Raw genomic sequence first — 19567 nt, 5'->3', positions numbered from 1 at the left:
CGTATATGGCCTATCTTTTCTGTTTCTTTCCTTCCTCTCCTGTTCCACTTTTCTGTCCTGCTGCTGGAGGTAAGAGACAGGGAGCAGCGTGTGAACTTTTTGGCACACACTTCAAGGGAGAGCAATTAGTTACACTGGGCAGCCAATGAAATGAATTGCCAACCAAGACATTGAAAAACGAGCCAAGTCTGGAGGTTTTAAGAAGGAAGAAAGCCTAACTTTCTTTACTGACTTGGTGGTAATATCCATTCCTTGCTTAGAATAACCCAGCTCAGACGCCTCCAGCCCTAAAGAAGATGATTCAGATGGCTGGTGAGATTGCAGATGGCATGGCCTATCTCAATGCCAACAAGTTTGTCCACAGAGACCTTGCTGCGAGGAATTGCATGGTGGCAGAGGACTTTACTGTGAAAATTGGAGGTACGTCTTCTTTACTACTTAAAAAAAAACAACGTTTAGTATTGTTGTAGACATAAAAGGTTCAACATGTACAAGCATGTGAAATCTTGTGAATCTTTGTGAAGTCTCCAGAACTGGGTAGGGCAAACATTTCCAAGTTTTTATGGAGTAAAATGTGGACTCCTTGATAGGCTTCATGTTTATTCCTATCAGAACCTCTTTGGGGTTGGAATTTTGAGAGCATGTCCTCGGTCCTTTCACAAAAGTCTGCACAGGGGATGAGCTTGTTATGGTGGCATCACTGAATAGCCACTGTCCAGAAGGAAAACTGGTGAGATTATTCTCTGGGATTCCCCGTCTCTCTTGCCTTCCCTCCCTTAGTTTCTAACAACTTCCAATCAAAACACTGTGGTGTAGCCACCAACTTTTTAATTTTTTTGGAAATGCTTTTGGAACCCATATATGGAGGAGGATGGACCTAACTCTGAAAAGGAGAATGCAAGGGCAGTTACATAAACATCACTTAGACCTGGAACAGAGTTGGGGGTGAGAAAGAAATTCAAGATTACTCCACCTTGATTCTCTTTCATAATAAAAGGGAGGAGAGAAAAACTCAGGCTTTCAAGATTCTGTTCTTATGCTACAGTAAAGCTTTACTATGGCCAGAAGTCAGCAAAACAGACAAACACATGTACAAAAAACAAGCCAGGTTTATATGGGTGGAACTTGATCTTTAGGAAGTGTCTCAGCAACATTATAAATGACCTGGAAGTTTTTGTCAGTTAACAGGAAAGCTACATAGTAATTCATGTAACTGCCCTAGAATGGTTGCTAGAAAAGAAAGAATTAAATTTTGACATAAACCCAAGTAAACATTGCAGCATCGTAACAAATGTGTGATAGCTTCAACTTCATCCATATTACAAGGGCAGAAACAGCAAATTAAAGGAACATTATAGTATTTTCTTTGCAGTAGCTCAGAGGAAGACAAAAGTAAAGTTCCAGTAGTCTTTGTGAAGACTGTTTGTGAAGCCTACCTCGAAGTGCTGACCCCAAACGAGACCAAGAGGGATTCTTGTAATCAAGATGACATTAGAGGCTGACACTTGGTTTTGTAGCCTGGCATTCTCCTTTTTTTTTTTAACTCAACAAAACCTTTAAAATAATAAATAAATGAAGCTGGGATTGATAGGAAACCTGGTGGCCACCATGTTGCCTCCTCAACCTCTATGATTGGAGATGAAATGGGGGCTTTTAATACATCTGGTGAGTCCTGCGAAGCAGAAATAAAAGCTTGGGGTAGATTGGTAACAGAGATACGCAGCCAATGTTTGCCAGCTGAATTTCATTTTGCTGTTATTTCGGTTTTTGCTTAAGCTGCCGTTGGTTGAACACGTGTCTCTTGTGTGCTGTGTAGATTTTGGCATGACGAGGGATATCTATGAGACTGATTATTACCGAAAAGGTGGGAAGGGACTGTTGCCGGTCCGTTGGATGTCCCCAGAATCACTGAAGGATGGTGTATTCACGACACACTCGGACGTTTGGTAATAAACCATTCTTTGCACTCTTTGATTCTGCTTTGTGGCGCCCTTGAAACTTGATTGTTACGCCAATAGCAAAAACTGTTTGGTTTTAAAAGTGGCTCATTTCTCTGCTTACGCAGGGCTTCTTATAAGGACCTATAGTAAAAGTGGCAGGAAGAACCAGAAATCAGCTTGAGATGGAACTCCTGGATATAATAGCTTTCAAATTGTAATCATTAAAACATTGTGTCATTGTGTTTCTGTGCTATTTTCCCACAGCCCCAGAGAAGCATGTTAGAGCTCCAACCTTGGCAGGCATGCTCCTTACATAGATTTGTATATTTTGGAAACCCTTTGGCTTCCCATTGCAGAATTCTTGGGACGGGGGAACCCATTGCTCACTTGCAGTCTCGTCTTCTGGAAAGGCTAACTTTGGAGCTGAGCTGCATAGTTTTTATTTCGGATTCCACTGACGGCATAAAAATAAACAAGGCAGAAATAAGGTTGTGGGAGGAGATAATTTGAATCCAGATCCCAGAGTAATGAAATTCTAGTTATGATCAGGGCAGCTTCAGGATTGATTCTAATATTTGATTGATTGATTCCAACAGTTCTCCACATTCCATACGTGTGGAGAAGTCATCCATGCAGTAGATGTAGCCTCCTTCTGGATATCATATTCCTGTGAATATTTTGCGCCCAACAGGCATGCGTGACTTGGAATAAAAAGCCCATCTGGGTCTTGTGGAATGGATAAATTAGGCAGGAACATTACCTTCTGGCAGATCTTTCTGTACAAATCATCCTTGGATTTTCCTGTCACCGAGGCTTTCCTTGTCAAAACTGGACTTAACTTCCATTCTGCAAAACAGTAAAGGCAGCTAAACATAATGCCTTCTGAAAGAGCCAACCCGTTAGATCAGTGTTTCTCAACCTTGGCAACTTGAAGATGTGTAGACTTCAAATCCCAGAATTCCCCAGCCATTGTGAAGTCCACACAGCTTAAAGCTCGCTGGCTGGGGAATTCTGGAAGTTGAAGTCCACGCTTCTTAAGGTTGCCACAGTTGAGGAACACTGCATTCAATGCTTTTTGTAACTCCAGATTTCTTTCTGGATAAGAAAAGGTCACATTTTCTTTGAACAGGGTGCCTGAAGAAGAAGTACAAGATATATTTGTTTGCAGTCCCTATATTCCAGGGCGTAAAAGTGTTACTTTGAGAGTTCCTCTTCCTTTCCATCACAACTAACACATCTCTCAATATCTTTCTTTCCACTCCTTTTGAGGAGGGAATAGAGCTGAGAATACAGAGGTTAAGCTTCAACTCTGATTGTTGTTTGCAATTAAAGCTACCAGTTGCCTCTCCAGCCTCCCCATGGCTGGGAGTTGTATGCCCAGCGCAACTCTGGCCAGTAGTATTTTGAGAATTTTCCATAATAGCCTTTGATACGTAACTCAGGGAGGTGTGAATGGCAGTGCTGATCCACACAGGAAGGCCATTTAAGAAACATGAGTTTTCTGGAAGATGTTGAATTAAGAAAAATGGATAGAATATGATCCAGAATCCATTCCATAAACCAAAAAAACCAGGTTAGTTTTACAAGGAACATTGGTATTTTAAACTTTTTTCCTCCATATAATCCAAAATAATTGGAACAGGAATATTTGATTATGTGGGGGAAATCAATGAAAGGGGGGGGGCTTTCTCCTGGTGGACTTTCCATCAAAAGTTGCTAACTTCCACTGCAGTTGCCACCAGAAGGGGCTGTGTTTAATTGATGCTTACGGTAGGATGGTTGAGTTCTCCATATTGAGCTTAGAAAGTCAGTTATTTTGAATTTGGGCCACTATTTCTGTCTTCTGCACTCTGTTTACTGATTTATATTGTATCTGTGTTTTTCTTTCAGGCTCTGACCAGAGATTCAATAAATAAAATAAACATCAATTAAGTATTCTTAAAGCACACTTAGGTGTTCCATTCAAAGCTGAATTTGGGAATTACCTTGGTTATTAGTGTTTAAATATTTACAATTGAATAGGATTCAGTGTGGCAACCTCATGAAGACAGGAGATAAAAGCTTCCAGTCTGTTTGCAACAAATCAGTTTGTTATTTTATCTAAAGTGTAGTTTATACAATTGACCCCAAATTAAATTTCACCAGATCAGGCCCTATGGTGTTTTGTTTTGTTTTTAAGAGCACATAAAAGGCAGTGGTTATTATTGATTCAGTTTATGTCCATCTTTCTAGCCAGGTGTTATTCAAAGTAATTTATACTCATGTTACAATACTGCCATTCTCCCAGTTGGTGACGTAACACTGCATTTTTTTGTGGCAAAGCTGTTCCTGCGCCTGTAACAACCCATGACGGTGCCACAATGGCAACATGCGCACAATGATGCAGATGACACAGTTGTTGCGATGCAAATGCATAAGTTATATTTGCGTGGTGTTGTCATCGCAGGACTCATACGCCTCTTGCACGCGCCCCTCCCAGTGCCCATGCGTTCATGTTAGTTCTACCTGTTTTACTTTGGAGTTGCACTGGAGAAACCTTTGCTTGGTGTGGCTGGGATGTTTCTTAACCTGTTGGCTTCCCTTGCAGGTCTTTTGGCGTCGTCTTATGGGAAATTGCCACCTTAGCAGAGCAGCCTTACCAAGGCATGTCCAATGAGCAAGTCCTTCGTTTTGTGATGGAGGGAGGGCTCCTGGAGAAGCCAGATAACTGCCCGGACATGCTGTATGTATACCCAGACCTTTTATGTCGCAGTACCATCTTTGCCTATCTTATTCTCTTCACCTGACCGCTATGAATCCTGCTTGCTGCATGGACGTGCGTGCAGTGGGAGGGGAAAAGAAAAGCAGGCCCTCGCATCTTTGCAAACTGAGGAAGTGACGTTTTTATTTTATTTGGGGGGACCATAGTTGCCCATGAAATTAACTCATCCAGTGCTGTGGTTTGAAAGTGCATGTTTACGTGTCAGGATTTGACCTGGCTTTTCTAGATATAAAGGGTTTTTTTAATCTGGAGCGACCTGTAGACTCAAAGCTCCTCCCATGTTCTGCTCTTGATGGTGGAAGAGCAACGGTAGGCATGAAATGCTGTTTCAGTAGCACTAGCTTTGCAGTTCATCTCCTGATTTTATAAAAGGGGAGACCAAGTGATTTCAGCGATCAGAAAGTATCCTCTGCCTTGTCTCGTCTTTCCCGACAGATTTTCCCTTGCGTGTAAAATTCAAAACCATAGATCCCATTTTGGAAACAAGACAAGGATCTTAACATAGGATTTGTTTTACGATCCTGGCTTGAATCTTCAACTGGAAACTTCCAGGTTGCCAAGAAGAGAAGGACCCCATTGTAAAGCAGTGTTTCTCAACCTTGGCCACTTAAATATGGGTGGGCTTCAACTCCCTGAATTCCCCAGCCAGCCTGGCTGGCTGGGGAATTCTGGGAGTTGAAGCCCACCCATCTTAAAGTGGCCAAGGTTGAGAAACATGGTTATAAAGGCTTGTTCCTATCAAACAGGGGCATTATCTTTTGAATTCAAGGGGGGAGCCTCACGTACAAATTGCTTCAAAGCTTTAGGATCCTTTGCAACCCAGCGGGCTTTGGGTTAAGGCATAGGGAGCTTGTTGGAATAATGGCTTTCTGGAAGGAACTGCTCTGTTTTCCTGTGCTTTTTTTTTTAATTTTCTTTTTTTGGTCGGAGGCCCGCCTGCGAGATGCAAACTGCTTCAGGGGCCTCAGCTGTTTGGGATTCTCAGGAAAAGAGCTTATTTAGCCAAAGGGCTTGGACTGGTATCAGGTAACAGCTCGGCCTTGTTTTGCTGCTTGCAAGCGGGGAGACTCGGGCAAAAGGAGGCGGCTGTTGGACGTTGCTAAGGAACTGGATTCCCTACCTTACTTTTTAAGATGGGAAATCTCTGCCCAGCTTTGAAATGTGGCTCTCGGCACAGGGGGAAGCGTTGAGCAAGGCCAGCCCAGAGGGAGGGGGGGGAAGGGGCGTGGAGGGGCAGATCTGCAAAACAGAAAAGATTTCCCATTTTCGTTGTCTTTCGTTTTAGATTATTTTAGATCCCACCTTTATTCTTCTTTATAAATAACTCAAGGCAGCAAACAAAGTAGTCTCCTTTTTCCTCCACAACCACCGCCCTGCGAGGTGGGCTGGGATGAGAGAGAGGGACTGGCCCAAAGTCACCCAGTCAGCTTTCGTCCCTCAAGTGGGACCAGAACTCACCGTCTCCTGCTTTCTAGCCTGGAGCCTTCACCCCTAGACCCAACTGGCTCCAATTTTCATTCTTCATACTTTGAATAGTAATTCATTATTTTGATGGGGAAGAGTATTATTAATAAAGCAAGACAGCCCCTCTTCCCCTTCCCCCCCCCCCCAGCAATTGAGAGTGAAATGAAGTATAAACCTTGGTCATTAGGGTGGGGGATTGGTCTGAGGATAGCATTTAACTGCTGTTTAACAGGGAATGGCTAATAGGTATAAATTGATAGGATTCTTGGATGAAGGAATTGAGTTTCTTCCCCCCCCCCTTAAGTTTATCAAATTACTCTCAATGGCTGGCTAAGCTTCCAGCAGCCCCTTTCTGCAAGTGACCGATTACAGTCCATCCCATTTCTGCCCCAGTAAATAGCTGTTGAAGCTGTTTTCCTGACCTGGCCCCTCCAGATATGTTGGAATTCAGCTTCCAGGCAGCGCATTGGCTAAGAACCATGTTGTTCTGCCCTTCCTTCTTCATTCATTCAATTAGGAACCACTTTTCATGGCCTCACTGGTGCACACGCACATACATGCATGCAAGGTCATTATGAACATATAAAAGTTCTGTTAAAACAATCAGCTGAAGCAAAAACACCCCAGGAAGCCCAGTGCTGAATACAAAGCAAGTATACTTTAAAAAGAAAAAATTCCCAAGAACGAGGCCCCACGGTGCACTTCTCCTCCCGTGGAGCAATGCCACCACCTTCTTGCTTAGGACGAAGGTTGGCAGTGAATCCACGCGGGACCAGGAGAGGTTTGGAGACTGTCTGGCCAGAAATCAAAGGGCAGCAGCAGCAGCAGCAGCAGCAGCAGCTGAGACCTGGTTTTGAATGCAGCATGCGCAAGGAGGGTGCTGTTAGAAGAGTGTTTTCATTCCTTCCTCGTGATGGGAGCAGAATAGCTCCCTCGGTTTACAAACGTCTCCCTTCCTCCATTTCTGGAAGAGCGTTCTGTGTCCAAGGCCCTGTAAACAAGGCCTTCTAACCCACCGGGTAAGGAAAACTTCCTTTTAGGGGGAAGCAGTGGAGTGGCTTCAAGGAAGTGTCACATGGGCTTGCTGGCACGCATGTCCCGCTGGCCTTTTGTGGCACCTCCTCCACAGTTCCCTTCAAGCAACTGGGCGAAGCGCTGATATCCCCTGTCCTTGGTCCCAGCTGGTGCTTTTAGTCAGAGGCAGAGAAGTCAGCCAGGGAAGTGACCGAAACGGGCTGGGAGGACTCAGCAGGGAGCCCTGATTGTTGCTACAGGCTGGCGACTCTCACATAAGGGAAGGTGGAATAAAACCCAACATCCATGAAACCTTGTTTTGCCTTTAAGAAGGGGGACAGCGTTGTGCTACCACTTAAATTGGTGTGGCTTTGTAACCTCCCTGGGGGTTGCTGGCTGTAATGTTTGTCTCCAAACCTAGTGGCGTCCATCAAGTTTGCTACACCTCAGATCTGGATTACAGATCTTTTTTTTTTTGCTAATGAATGTTTATTGAGAATTCTTTACAGAATAAAAGCAATGCAAACTTAGGGGGGGAAAGTAAGAAAAATGGTGGATAGATAAAAAGAAGAAGGGAAGGGAAGGGAAAAATATGAAGGAGCAGCTTCTGATCTTCTTTACCACAATTATAAAAGCATTTATACTTTATCCTCTCTTTAAAATTACATCGTCACTCCCTTCTTTCCATATTTTACCCGTTCTAATCATCAAACCCATACATCAGAAGTTCCTTTTCCCCCCATTTTTAGCAAAAAGTCCATAAACAGTTTCCAATCATTGATGAATGTAGTTATTGTCTTCTCCTTAGACAGGTCAGTGTTACCATTTTTGCAATGTTCTGTCATTCCTGCATTGTGGTATTTCCATCTGTAATCTCTAACCATTGTTTTGCTGAACTGTTTTTATTCCTGTGGGGGACCCTGGGCAGATCATAGTGAATGGACACCTTCTGAACATGGCTGGCTGGGGAATTGTGGGAGTTGAAGTCCACACAGCTTAAAGCAGCCAAGGTTGAGAAACACTGCTCTAAATTAAGTTGGCTTATGAAGGGTTAGTTATTAACTATATACAAAAATATGGTTCATGGTGGCAGTGTTAGGAAGAAAGCCAGTGATTCTTCTCTGTTTCCATCCTTTGGAAATAATTGCATTGAAATAATTGGCCTGGATGCATAGGACACACAGCGTGATAAATATACACGGGTGTTTCCAAGCTGGGCAACTTTTAGACATGTGGGCTTCAACTCTCAGAAATCTCAGCAGTCGCCATGATGGTTGGAGAACTCTGAAATATAGAAGTTGACCAGCTTAGGAAACTACACTGTCATACACAGTTGTTCGCCTGCTGCTTTACACCTGTATGTACTCAATTCCTTGCCTTAGAGCAATCCTGATTCTGGTATCTGGATCGTTTTGATCGGATCAACAGTATTTGAAGGTAGCAAGTTCTTGGCATCCTTCCTTACTCTGGTGCCCTGCAGATACATTGGGTAGGTAACTCTCAGCCACCATAGCCAAAGGATGCCAGGCCAAGCAAGGCTAGTTGGGAATGGGGAGTCAACTTTAACCATCCCTTTTTTGTCTTAAAGGGTATAATTCAGTGTGTACGTTTTCCCACCCAAAGCAGAAGTTGACCATATTTGCATGCTGTCCCATCAAATGATCTTCAGTGTCATGAAACCAACATTCTCTGCTGACCAAGAGCTAGATTCAGTCCTTCTCAATGTCTGCTTTCCTCTCCTCTCTTCCCAGTTTCGAATTGATGCGTATGTGCTGGCAGTACAACCCGAAGATGAGACCCTCTTTCCTGGAGATCATTGGTAGCATTAAGGACGAGCTGGATCCAGCCTTCAAAGAGGTCTCCTTCTTCTATAGTGATGAGAACAAGCCTCCCGACACCGAAGAGCTGGACTTGGAGGCCGAGAACATGGAGAGCATTCCTTTAGATCCTTCCTCCGCCCTCCAGCCTTCTGATAAACACTCAGGACACAAAGCCGAGAACGGCCCAGGCGTGGTGGTCCTGCGGGCCAGCTTTGAAGAGAGGCAGTCGTACGCCCATATGAACGGGGGGCGCAAGAACGAACGAGCTTTGCCTTTACCGCAGTCTTCAGCCTGCTGACCCTGAGAAACAGGTTTTTGCAAATGCATACATGCTCGTGCATCCGAAGGGGGTGGGGTGGGAGGAAAGAGAGCAAATGAAGCAAGGAAGAAAATAACAATAAATTCAAAAGCCAACTGTACCTCAGTGGATCTTCAAGAACTGTCATAACTGCACACAGGAGAATCCTCTCTTCGATTAGAAGTTGAAATAACTTTTTGTTTTCCTTTTTTTTTTTCAATATGCAAGCAGAAGATTGTTTCAAGCAAAAGAACTCTGTATGTGGGGCACAGTCAGCCTTCTAAAACTTTTAATATTAACACTTAATAGCAACAGAAAAACTTGAGAATCTGATGTGTGTCTCCCTTTTCTCTTCTTTCTCTCTGCTTCATAATGGGAAACATGTCTGTGTGAAGTTCAACTATATGACACTTTTTTTCTTAAAATTATATCCAAGAAAATTGCAGGCCAACCAGCTCTCCTGTTTCCCTTGCAAGCACCTGCCTAACACTGTAGGTTGTTATAAAAACAAAAAGACTGGATTTTTACTCTTATTCCTTAAATTTTTTAGGATCACATAAAAGACGGAAGGGTCATTCTTTTTCCAGCGCTGCCAAATTTTGCCCAAAAGAACTTTCTTTTAGGGTTTTTTCTTGTTTTGGTTTTTTGTAGGCATGGAGGGAGTAAATAATCATATGCTCCATTGAAACAGCATACAGACCAATACACTCCTATCGTACACTGGCATTTTTAAAAAGTTCAAAAAAAATGTTCTTTTGACTGGACAAAAACCTGCTCTTTTTTTTTTTTTTTAACATGGTTGAGAACATAAGGGATGGAGTTGAATAAACAGCCCATCCTTACATTCTGGACGAAACTGGCATGGACGAGCCAAGTGAGAGGGCGGGGGAGAGACGTATCTCGGGCAGAAATTCAGCACAGCACTCCAGAATGGAAATACAGACAGACAAAACAGGAGGGATTGCCGTGAGTGATTTCTTCTGGTCCTTGGCAGGCTTGCGGGGAAGAGAAAAAACTTAGAGAAACACTAAACTGGGAGAAGAATAGCCAATTAAACGGATTCAGGCATCTAACACTTTGATGACCTTTTTTCTCTGTTATTAAGACTTCAAAGGGTCTTGCAGTTCTATGTTAGACCATGGCTCATTTGCATACACATTGTCTCTTCGTGTCACTTTTATAACTTTTTTACAGTTCAGATACTCATCTATATGTCTGTACAGAAAAAAAAAAGCTGCTATTTTTTTGTTCTTTATCTTTGTGGATTTAATCTATGAAAAAATCTTCAGGTCTACCCTCTTTCCCCCTTCCTACCCTTCCATCCCCGATGAATTTCTTATGCTTTGTACTATAATGTGGAACTTCTAATCTTCGCCTGCCGCCTCTTTCTCAAACCGCCGTATCTGAAATCATGATTTGCCATCAATTGTTTAACACTTTTTAAAGATTTTCCTGGATTTTTTTTTTCTTTCTCTCCTTTTCTGTCTTCTCCTTTCTGTTCTTTCTTTTTTTCTTTTTTGTTGGTTTGTTTTTGTTTTTAAATATATGCTACCATCTGTTTGGGCTAAAGCACTCTTGGTGGGGCTGATGGGGGAGACGTACATTGCCAATCTACACTCATGCCTGGTATGTATTGCCCTCTTTAACAACCATCCTCACCCTTTGCCCATACAGTGCCCATGTCTGTTACAGCGCAAGGTAGGATGGAAACTCAGGTCAGGAAAAAAAAAGAAAAAGTTAATTATTTAGTATGTTCTTCTACTCTTATCAGTGTGGGATTGCCTCACCCCTTTTTTCCTTTGGCCCTTGTCAGCATTGGTGGTCTCGCGCAATAGCCACACACACCCCAGTACATCAGATGTATGTATGGTTGGGTGCAGCCTTTGAAATCACTCTTCCTTCCCAACATTAAACCCTTCCATCCTATGAACAACACATGTTTTGCTCTCCACCAGCGGTGATTTTACAAGGCCACTGAACTTTCCTCTGATTTTGGGCTGGGCTTTGGCCCCTGCTGTTTCCAAAATAAGGACGTGGTGGATGGCCAGAAGCGGGGGAAGTGGTGGGAGGTGGAACCATATTACGTGTGTCGCATGGGTTTCGTTGAGAAAGAGGAGAACGCGAGGGGCGTTCATCCTGGTTCATCCACCTGTAGTCTGACATGGACATTAATCTAGCACCGATTAAACCAAAAAAATCTGACAGCAGAGGAAGGTTTGTTCTAGGTTGGAAATATTGATTCCCCTCCCCCCCCCCTTTTCTTTGGCTGGGGGTTTTGTGTTTGAGTAAGAACAAAGAATTAAAATATAAACTGCTCGATTGTGACTGGAGATAAAGTTACGTTTGTAGTGCTTTCTTTTTCTTGCCTGCGTAGCTACAGTCCCACCATCTTTTCACCTCCCCATAGTTAGTTATTTTCCCCTTTAAAGAAAAAAAAAAAGAAAGAAAAGGAAAAAAAAAAGTATCCTATGTAGGATTTTTTTTATTTATTTTTTGTGCTGTCAGTTTAAATCACTGTAGAAATGCCCCATAATACATTTTAAATACTGAGATAAGGGTTTTTTTGGGTTTTTTTTTTCTTTGAGTTATGACAGGACAGTTTTTATTTTGTTTTCAAACATTTTATCTACCTCACTCTTTTTTTTTGCGTGTATATATAAAAATATACATCTCACACTTCTCAGCAGCCGACAATATACTGTTGAATACTGGCAACCTCATTTGTTACACAAACCACACATCCTCCAGGTTTTAGAGAAGGAGGTCACTGCTGAACAAAAAGATCCCTTGAAGAAGCTGCTGCTTTACGCTCACAAATGCTTTTCTCTCCATGGTGTGTTGAAAATTGAAAGCAGTTGTCACTTGGTGTTGGAATAAAAATGAAAAGCTGCTGTTAGCCTAGTTAAAATGAACAGGCAGGTGAAAACCCCAGGGTTGCCCTCTGGAATGGTGGTGTGAAAACAGGTTATCTCGGGGATGAACTAACTGCTCTCTAGGGTTTAAAAATGGGGAGTGTTAACAAGTTGGTTAGGTACTAGTCACGTGTTGAATGTGAACATGGAGAAGGGGGTCTAAGCCTTTTGGGGGTCTTCAGCTGCCTCCAAACCCTGAAAGAGATGTTGGAACAAAGTGGTACCCACCTAAAAATGAACTATAGTAGCTTCAGTTCTTTGGCAGACCAGTAAAATACAATTTCCTGAAACCAAATTAGTGTAGGATTGGAAAAAGATGAGCTGATTCTCTATAGCATGAACACAAATACATATTTTGTGTTCATAACTGAAATTGCTGATCATTTGGATTGTTTTTCCTGAACCTCTAAACTATGTTTTGCAGTTGTCAAAACTGCCCGCTTACAAGTTTTGGCTTAACCGATCTGCCAGTAGGGCGGTAGTTCTCAATTCTGGCAGCCATTCTTACCCGCGGTGCTTGTGATGACCTTCCCCAGTCTGGAATCGCCCAGCTGTATTGCATCTGTAGCTCCCAGGATTCTCAGCCAGCCTGGCTTTTGGGAAGTGCAGTCTTAGCACATCTGGAGCCGAAGGAAGACCTGCTTGCTGGGTCTGAAATAACATCATGCTCAACTGCATGATATAAAACTTAGCTGTGTTAACCTTTGGCCCCTAGAGAGATGGAAGTCATGCTTGTTTTTAAAAAGGGTTGGGTAGGGAGCAGATCCCCGATATCCTGGCTAGCTTTTGCTTGATGTCCTTGTCTTCTTTCAGGTGATTTTTTTGTGGCTTCAGTGGTGGCCTCTCCTCTCTTGCACATACTAATCTCCTGATTAGATCTTCAGATCTTTCAACTGGTTTAAGAGGATTTTTTTTTCCTAAACTGTCCATGTTATTACTTTTAGTTGTATGCAGGTGGTTTAAAATATTAAGAGAGAACACCAACATTGTAATGCCCATCTAAACATACATTTCATAAGCATTCAGAGGTAAGGCAGTCCTGTGATTTAACAAGTGGGCATATGCAATAGGTCAGCCCACCTGAATCAAACCACCTCAATTCTACCAGTGTTCTGCATTCATAATTTTTTAATACCCGTGTTGGTTTCCACAGATCTTTTTTGTATTGGAATCTTTCTGTGTGTTGTTTCAGATTACATTATCTACCTGGCTTTTTTCATACAGTCTTTCTGTTGATAGTGAACCCGTCTATGCATGTCAAACAAATAACGTTGGCTTGATATTGGGCACAAGGCTGCAGTTTTCTGCAGGGTTTGTAAGAGATGGAGAATTTAGTTTAGTTCTTGATGGGTTTGAATTAGAATGATACAACCTCAGTCACTGGATGTAATGATCCAGCATAGGACTGAATTGGCTTCACCAAGGGGATCAGAAAGTTGGATAAACTGTTCCATGTGTTCAAGAAAATCTGAAAATTGCCTTTCTGAGTCCAACCAAGCCTCCGCCTATTCTACGTTCCTGATTCAAACAATGTGCCCCCTTCCCCCAGATGCTCCCAATACTTGGGGGTAACAGGGTTCCCAGTCTGCAATTAACAAGTGATGCTCGTTGGTGTTCATTGTGTGCAACCTAGAACAAGGGTCATCATGCTTGGCTCAAATGGCCAAGCTCACGCAGGCTGGAGATGATGGAAATTGTAGTCCAACCCAACTGAAAGATGCCAGATTGCAAAACACACACACACACACACCCCTTGCTTAACTTCCCTGGTTTACAGCCATGGATTCTCTGTAAACCACTTTTTATAGCAGCATCCAATCCAAGGACTTGGATCTGTTACCAGTCTATTGCACTGGGTGATTCAGAGTTCTTGCGTTATGAGAAGAAGGTGTATCTTCTATCATATTCTCTACAGCAGTGTTTCTCAAGCTTGACAACTATAAGATGGATGGGCTTCAACTCCCAGAATTCCCCAGCCAGCATGGCTGGCTGGGGAATTCTGGGAGTTGAAGTCCACCCATCCTAAAGTTGCCAAGGTTGAGAAGCACTGCTCTACAGCATACATATTTATTAGAAACTTAAGACTAGTTCTGACTTTTAACTTCTAGGGGAGGATCCAACTTTGTTTGCGTGGATTGCCCATTTTTATACCTTTGTATATAATCTTGCTGAGATGGGGCAGGGGGTAACCAATAGTTGTACTGGCTTGGGATTATGGGAGTTAAATATGATATCAAAGACCATCAGTTTTGGAAAGCTGGTTTAGATAGTACCATCAGAAGACCATTAGTTTCGGAAGGCTGGTGTAGAAAGTTTACAGCTTTCAGTTCCTTTCCTTTTCAATTGTCGGTCGCTCGGTAGCTGTCCTCTAATGGTCCTGTAAGGAGGCCAATTAAAATTGATTGTATTTTGTTTTTAAAGCCTTTGCATGGATGCTACCCAGTGATGTTTGTTAAATTTCAATGGCCCTGCACTGAAGAACACAACTCCTATTCAGTCTAGTTTTTGAGGTGCCCCTTCCTTCAAAAAATGGTCTTAGTCCCTTGGCTACTTCAGTGATTTGCAGAATGTGGTTTGGTTTCAGAGGAAGGACTCTTGTATCAAAATAGAACCGCTACCTGCTGTTGATATCATTTTTGTCGGTCAGCAATGACACACACAAGCAGAGCATTCAGTAAGGCTGGTTTCCAGCTTGGCTTCCTCCTCTGCATATGGTGTCTGCTTCAAAGAACGGTTTCACATAAAGTTGATTTAAGTTTGTTAGCACTGATGCGCCTGTGATGCTATAAATGCCAGTTGTCCCAGGACTGGTTGCAAGATGGAACTGCTGTTTAGATCTCTGGGAAACGCTGAGGGTTGTTTAGTACAATCTGTAGGTATTATGAATGACGCTCCTGTTGTTGGTATAATGTTCTACATAGTTATATTTTATAAAAAAGCTCCATTCCAGTAGTTGATGACATTTCATGGTTACTTTTATTTAATTTTGTCAAAGATGTATTCCCATTGTCTATTCAGGTATTCATGGTGCACATTCTAGCATAGGGGTCAGCAACTTTTTCAAGCACCATATGCCCCCACCCCCATTTTTTAAAAAATATGTTTTACAATGTTGCTTAAATCCCATATAAGATAATCAGATTTTCAAAATATGAACCATTTAAATGTTTTTTTCTAAATATTAATTGTTGTTTAAGTTAGAGGTGCCATGTTGGTGAACCCAGCTCTGGTCCAATCCTGGCCACTCCCTAACTTCTTTCTTGATGGGGAAGGTCTGAAGGGAAAGTGTGACCTCATTTGGCTGATCATACAAAGTTCTCAAGATGGAGAATGGTTACATGCCTCTTCTCAACCCAGGGAGATCAGAGCTGGAAAAGATGGTAAGAATACAGCCCTTCCTTCCCTGCTCTGTGGCTAGGATTTTTGAACACCTGAATGGGGCTAAGGATTTGATCAACTGCAGTTCATGTCATGATTGCCTCTCCCAGTGATTGATTTTAATCGTGCAACTGCACTCTTCTTTAAAATAAAAAGTTTGCATAAACTAAAATAATGAGCATGCTCATTCAAGGTGAGCTTTCTTTTTCTGGAGGTGCTGAAGATACAGAACGTAATGGGCTGTGTTCAACAAATTATGAATTAATATCTCTGTTTGAAAGACCAGTTGGTTCCAAGTTGAAGCACTTAACATTTCTTCTAATAGGTTTTAAGAACCACGAGGTCCATCCAAATTGAAGGAAGAAACAAGTTATGGGGCAGAAGTACTGATTTGCAAACCACAGGTTGACTGAAGTTGAGTGTATTTACAAGTATGAGAACATCGGTGGCCAGGATTCCTATCTAATTTGGAACTTGCCAGACAGAAGTCTAGTTCTGGAGCGTTTCTGCTGTGGAATCAAATACACTAAGTGGAAGTTCATATAGACTGCTGCTCACTCTTAACATAGTTACTCTGAGCCAAATCTCCATACACATATGGAGCTCCCATGCACACAGGCTTCCTTACGCATCTTAATGGAAAGTAACTCCCATTGGAGTCTATGGGAGAAACGCTTGCTGAGACACTCAGCTCCATCCACGTATGTAAGGGACGGATTAGGGCCACCCGGCCATAATTAAGTGTTGTGCAAGTTCCAGGTGGCTTTGTTACCCATGTAGGTGGGATGAGTGCATACAAGTGTGTGATTGTCATCTTTGAATTCTGTATCCTTTCCGTTGACTAGCAATCCATTAGCATTTTCACTCGGGCTCTTCAGTCCAGTAGATTACGGGTAGTCAGTTGACAAAGATCTGGTTTACAGAAACTAATTACATATTTCACTACATTTTGCAAGACTAGAGAGTAGTTTTTATAAAAATGTTTGTAGTTTATAAACGCTAACAATCATTTAAGGGCACTTTTCAGTGTGCGTGGTTTTTCTTTTTAAGGATGCTGGTGTTACTAGTTACCTTCACAATATGCCAGAAAAAGAAAAAAGGATCCTGTACCCGCTTCTAGATCACGGCTCATTTGTTGCCCTGTGTACCCCATAAACCCAGAATGTGTTCTGTATCTTCAGTAACCTGGCCTGCCAGAGATGTCTGGATAGGTGGGATCATCAATTAGTTATTTCACAGTTAACGTGTGGGTGCAGGTTGGGGAAGGAACCTCACTGGTTAAGAAAACGGAATGGGTATTCCTGCTTAGCGGTCTCTAATTCTAAGCACATTTCCTCGGAATTAGATTAACACTGAAAGCGGGGGAGTTTACTTCCAAGTAAATGTGTTTGAGACTGGAATTCTGCTTGCCTGCTTGCTTTCTCGTGACTTAGGTTGAAGGACCTGATTGCATCGCCGTGGCATAGGAAAATGTCACTCCTAACGTTGATCATCGCATGGAAAGAGGACACTGTTGATCCATTCTTTCTCAGCTCTGTGCAAATGAAAGGTGATTCAGAAGCGCGCCTATACAGTTTATGTAGATATTTAACAACATTAAAGCTTTCTTTTAAAAGACCATCAAAGGTCCCTATTTATTATAATTATTTAAACAAAAATACTGAAGATTATATATATATATATTTTTCTCAGAAGTAAAGCTCTCCCCCCTCTGCTTAAACGATTCTGAGTGGTTTTGTTACTTTTTAAAAACGATTTTCTGTTTTCTAAACCAGTGAGGTTTGAAAAGAAAGGACTGGCCAGAGATCTTCTATCTCTGGGACAAAAATGAAATAAAAGATAAATAAAAAGTTAAAAAGCAACCCACCCCCACCCCCACAAAGACTCGAAAGTGCTAAGGAACTGAATGCATTTACAAATAGATTTTCCAACTTACCTTGTTTAAAATATAAACTTTTTTAAAAAATAAAAAATGAATAAAACAAATAACATGCCAATTTATTACAGGAAGACTTGCTGTGTATAAATTATTCCTAAAGAAATTCCTGTGTTTATATTAAAATGAATCAGTAGATGATGGAAAAAAGATCAATGTTTTTGTATATTCTGTTGTAAGAATTTATTCCTGTTGCGATATACTCTGGATTCTTTACATTATGAAAAAAAAAAAAGAACCTTTGTCTATTTTGAATGGCTGATGCTGAGGCTCCTTTAATTTCTCTTACTCTGCTTTTTTCTAGTAGTTACAGTACTACATGATTAAGTTAAATAAAAAGGATTCTGTATGTATTTATGACTATTGCGTTGTTCTTGTTCATGGTACAGAGAATACTACAAATATCCAAGAGGCTGGAATATAAAAAGTTTCGTTATTTTTTTCCAGAAGTTTTCTTATCCCGTTTGGCCAATCATTAAGTCTTGAGTTTAGAATACCCAGTAATTAATCTCCTGAAAGTCGGTTAGTTCCCTTTTTAAAAAGTCATTTAGCTTTATACTCGCCGTTTCCCATATCTATTTAAACTTTTGATACGCTTCACCATATGAAAGGAGTGTTTAGATCAGAGTTTCTCAATCTTGGCAACTTTAAGACGGGTGGACTTCAACTCCCAGAATTCCCTGGCCAGAATCCTGGGAGTTGAAGTCCACACGTCTTAAAGTTGCCGAGTTTGAGAAACACTGATTTAAACCAGGGTTCCTCAACCTCAGCGACTTTAAGACGGATGGACTTCAACTCCCAGAATTCCCCAGCCAGCCATGCTGGCTGCGGAATTCTGGGAGTTGAAGTCCACCCGTCTTAAAGTCGCTGAGGTTGAGGAACCCTGATTTAAATGCTTACCTCCAACCCACACCATTAGTAACATCCATTGCGGCCATAACATTCCACTGTTGGAAAGCACAGTTTTCTTTCATTTCACGTGGGAAGTTTAAATCGGCACATGGGTATGCAATGCAGTGTGTTTTCAGAGTTTCTTTTGAATGGTAGTAACATAATTTACCCCCGTCGCCCTTTTATAATCAGAGATATAACTGCAAGATGGAAAAAGACACATTTTAGGTTTCATTACATCTACTTGCCTACTATCTCTGTCTTGACATTAATTATTTGCTCGATTATGTTGCATCAGAAGTCGTAAAGCTGCCAGAAGCGTAAAACAGGCTTGAGCATTGTGGCACGATTATTGCATGCAGAAAGTTGGAAAAGCAATGAAATCCCTACAGCGGAAGATTGGATTATAAAATTAACTGAGCTGGCAGAAATGACAAAGCTGGCCAGTTCGGTCAGAGAAAAAGCGATGAAAACTTTTTTGAAAGACTGGAAACCTTATATGGACTTTTTGTTGAAAGAAGAAAAAAAATGAATATTTGGGGATTAAAAAGGAGAGGAAGAGGTTGGGGAAAAAATTAAGATGATAGGTACTCAATGGAAGGGCGGAAGGCTCAATTGTATTTTCTAATTTCTTGTCTCTCTATTTCTTATTTTCTACCTGTTCTTGTTTGTTTTGTATAAGTTACTACATGTATACCCATACATACACACACATATACACACACACACCACATATATATATGTGTGTGTGTGGTGTGAATGAATGAATGAATGAATGCATGAATGAATGCATGACTGACTGACTGACTGACTGACTGACTGACTGACTGACCGACCAGGTTGGAATCTCAGCAGAGGCAAAAGTGGTTGAGATACTGAAAGGTGCAGTTCAGTAATACCAGGAGTGCGAAAGCTTCTTCATCCATGTTTAAACGAATGAGCTGAAGCTCAGGAAACATTCTGACAGCTACTGTTTGTTTTTTAAGTAGAATACTATGATTCTGATGCTCTGAGCCACTTGGCTACCTAGCGACTGCTATGGCAGCCTTCAGACGCTTTTCAAGACTAGCCAGAAGTAAAATGTGCTGTGGTGGTCATCAGCGTGATGTGACTGAGAAGTTGCAAGAAGCATTGAAATGGGGAGAGAACATGC

General features: G+C 41.8%; 1 protein-coding gene across 1 annotated transcript in view; it reads left to right on the top strand.

Moving 5' to 3' along the window:
• Window positions 1-17876, top strand: part of IGF1R (insulin like growth factor 1 receptor) — a 180122-nt gene extending 162246 nt beyond the window's left edge. Inside the window, exons 18-21 of the mRNA XM_088139185.1 lie at window positions 261-420; window positions 1817-1946; window positions 4528-4662; window positions 8931-17876. Coding sequence (XP_087995311.1) covers window positions 261-420; window positions 1817-1946; window positions 4528-4662; window positions 8931-9297 — 792 coding nt within the window. The 3' untranslated portion in view covers window positions 9298-17876. The remainder of the gene's footprint in view (window positions 1-260; window positions 421-1816; window positions 1947-4527; window positions 4663-8930) is intronic.
• Window positions 17877-19567: the final 1691 nt, after the last annotated feature.

The sequence above is a fragment of the Python bivittatus genome, unplaced genomic scaffold (assembly GCF_059951505.1).
Source record: "Python bivittatus isolate LINGU-HERP-01145 unplaced genomic scaffold, Pbiv_v1 ctg000210_np1212, whole genome shotgun sequence".
Classification (NCBI taxonomy): domain Eukaryota; kingdom Metazoa; phylum Chordata; class Lepidosauria; order Squamata; family Pythonidae; genus Python; species Python bivittatus.
The sequence above is the reverse complement of the archived record's forward strand: the minus strand, read 5'-3'. Positions and strand labels throughout refer to the sequence as shown.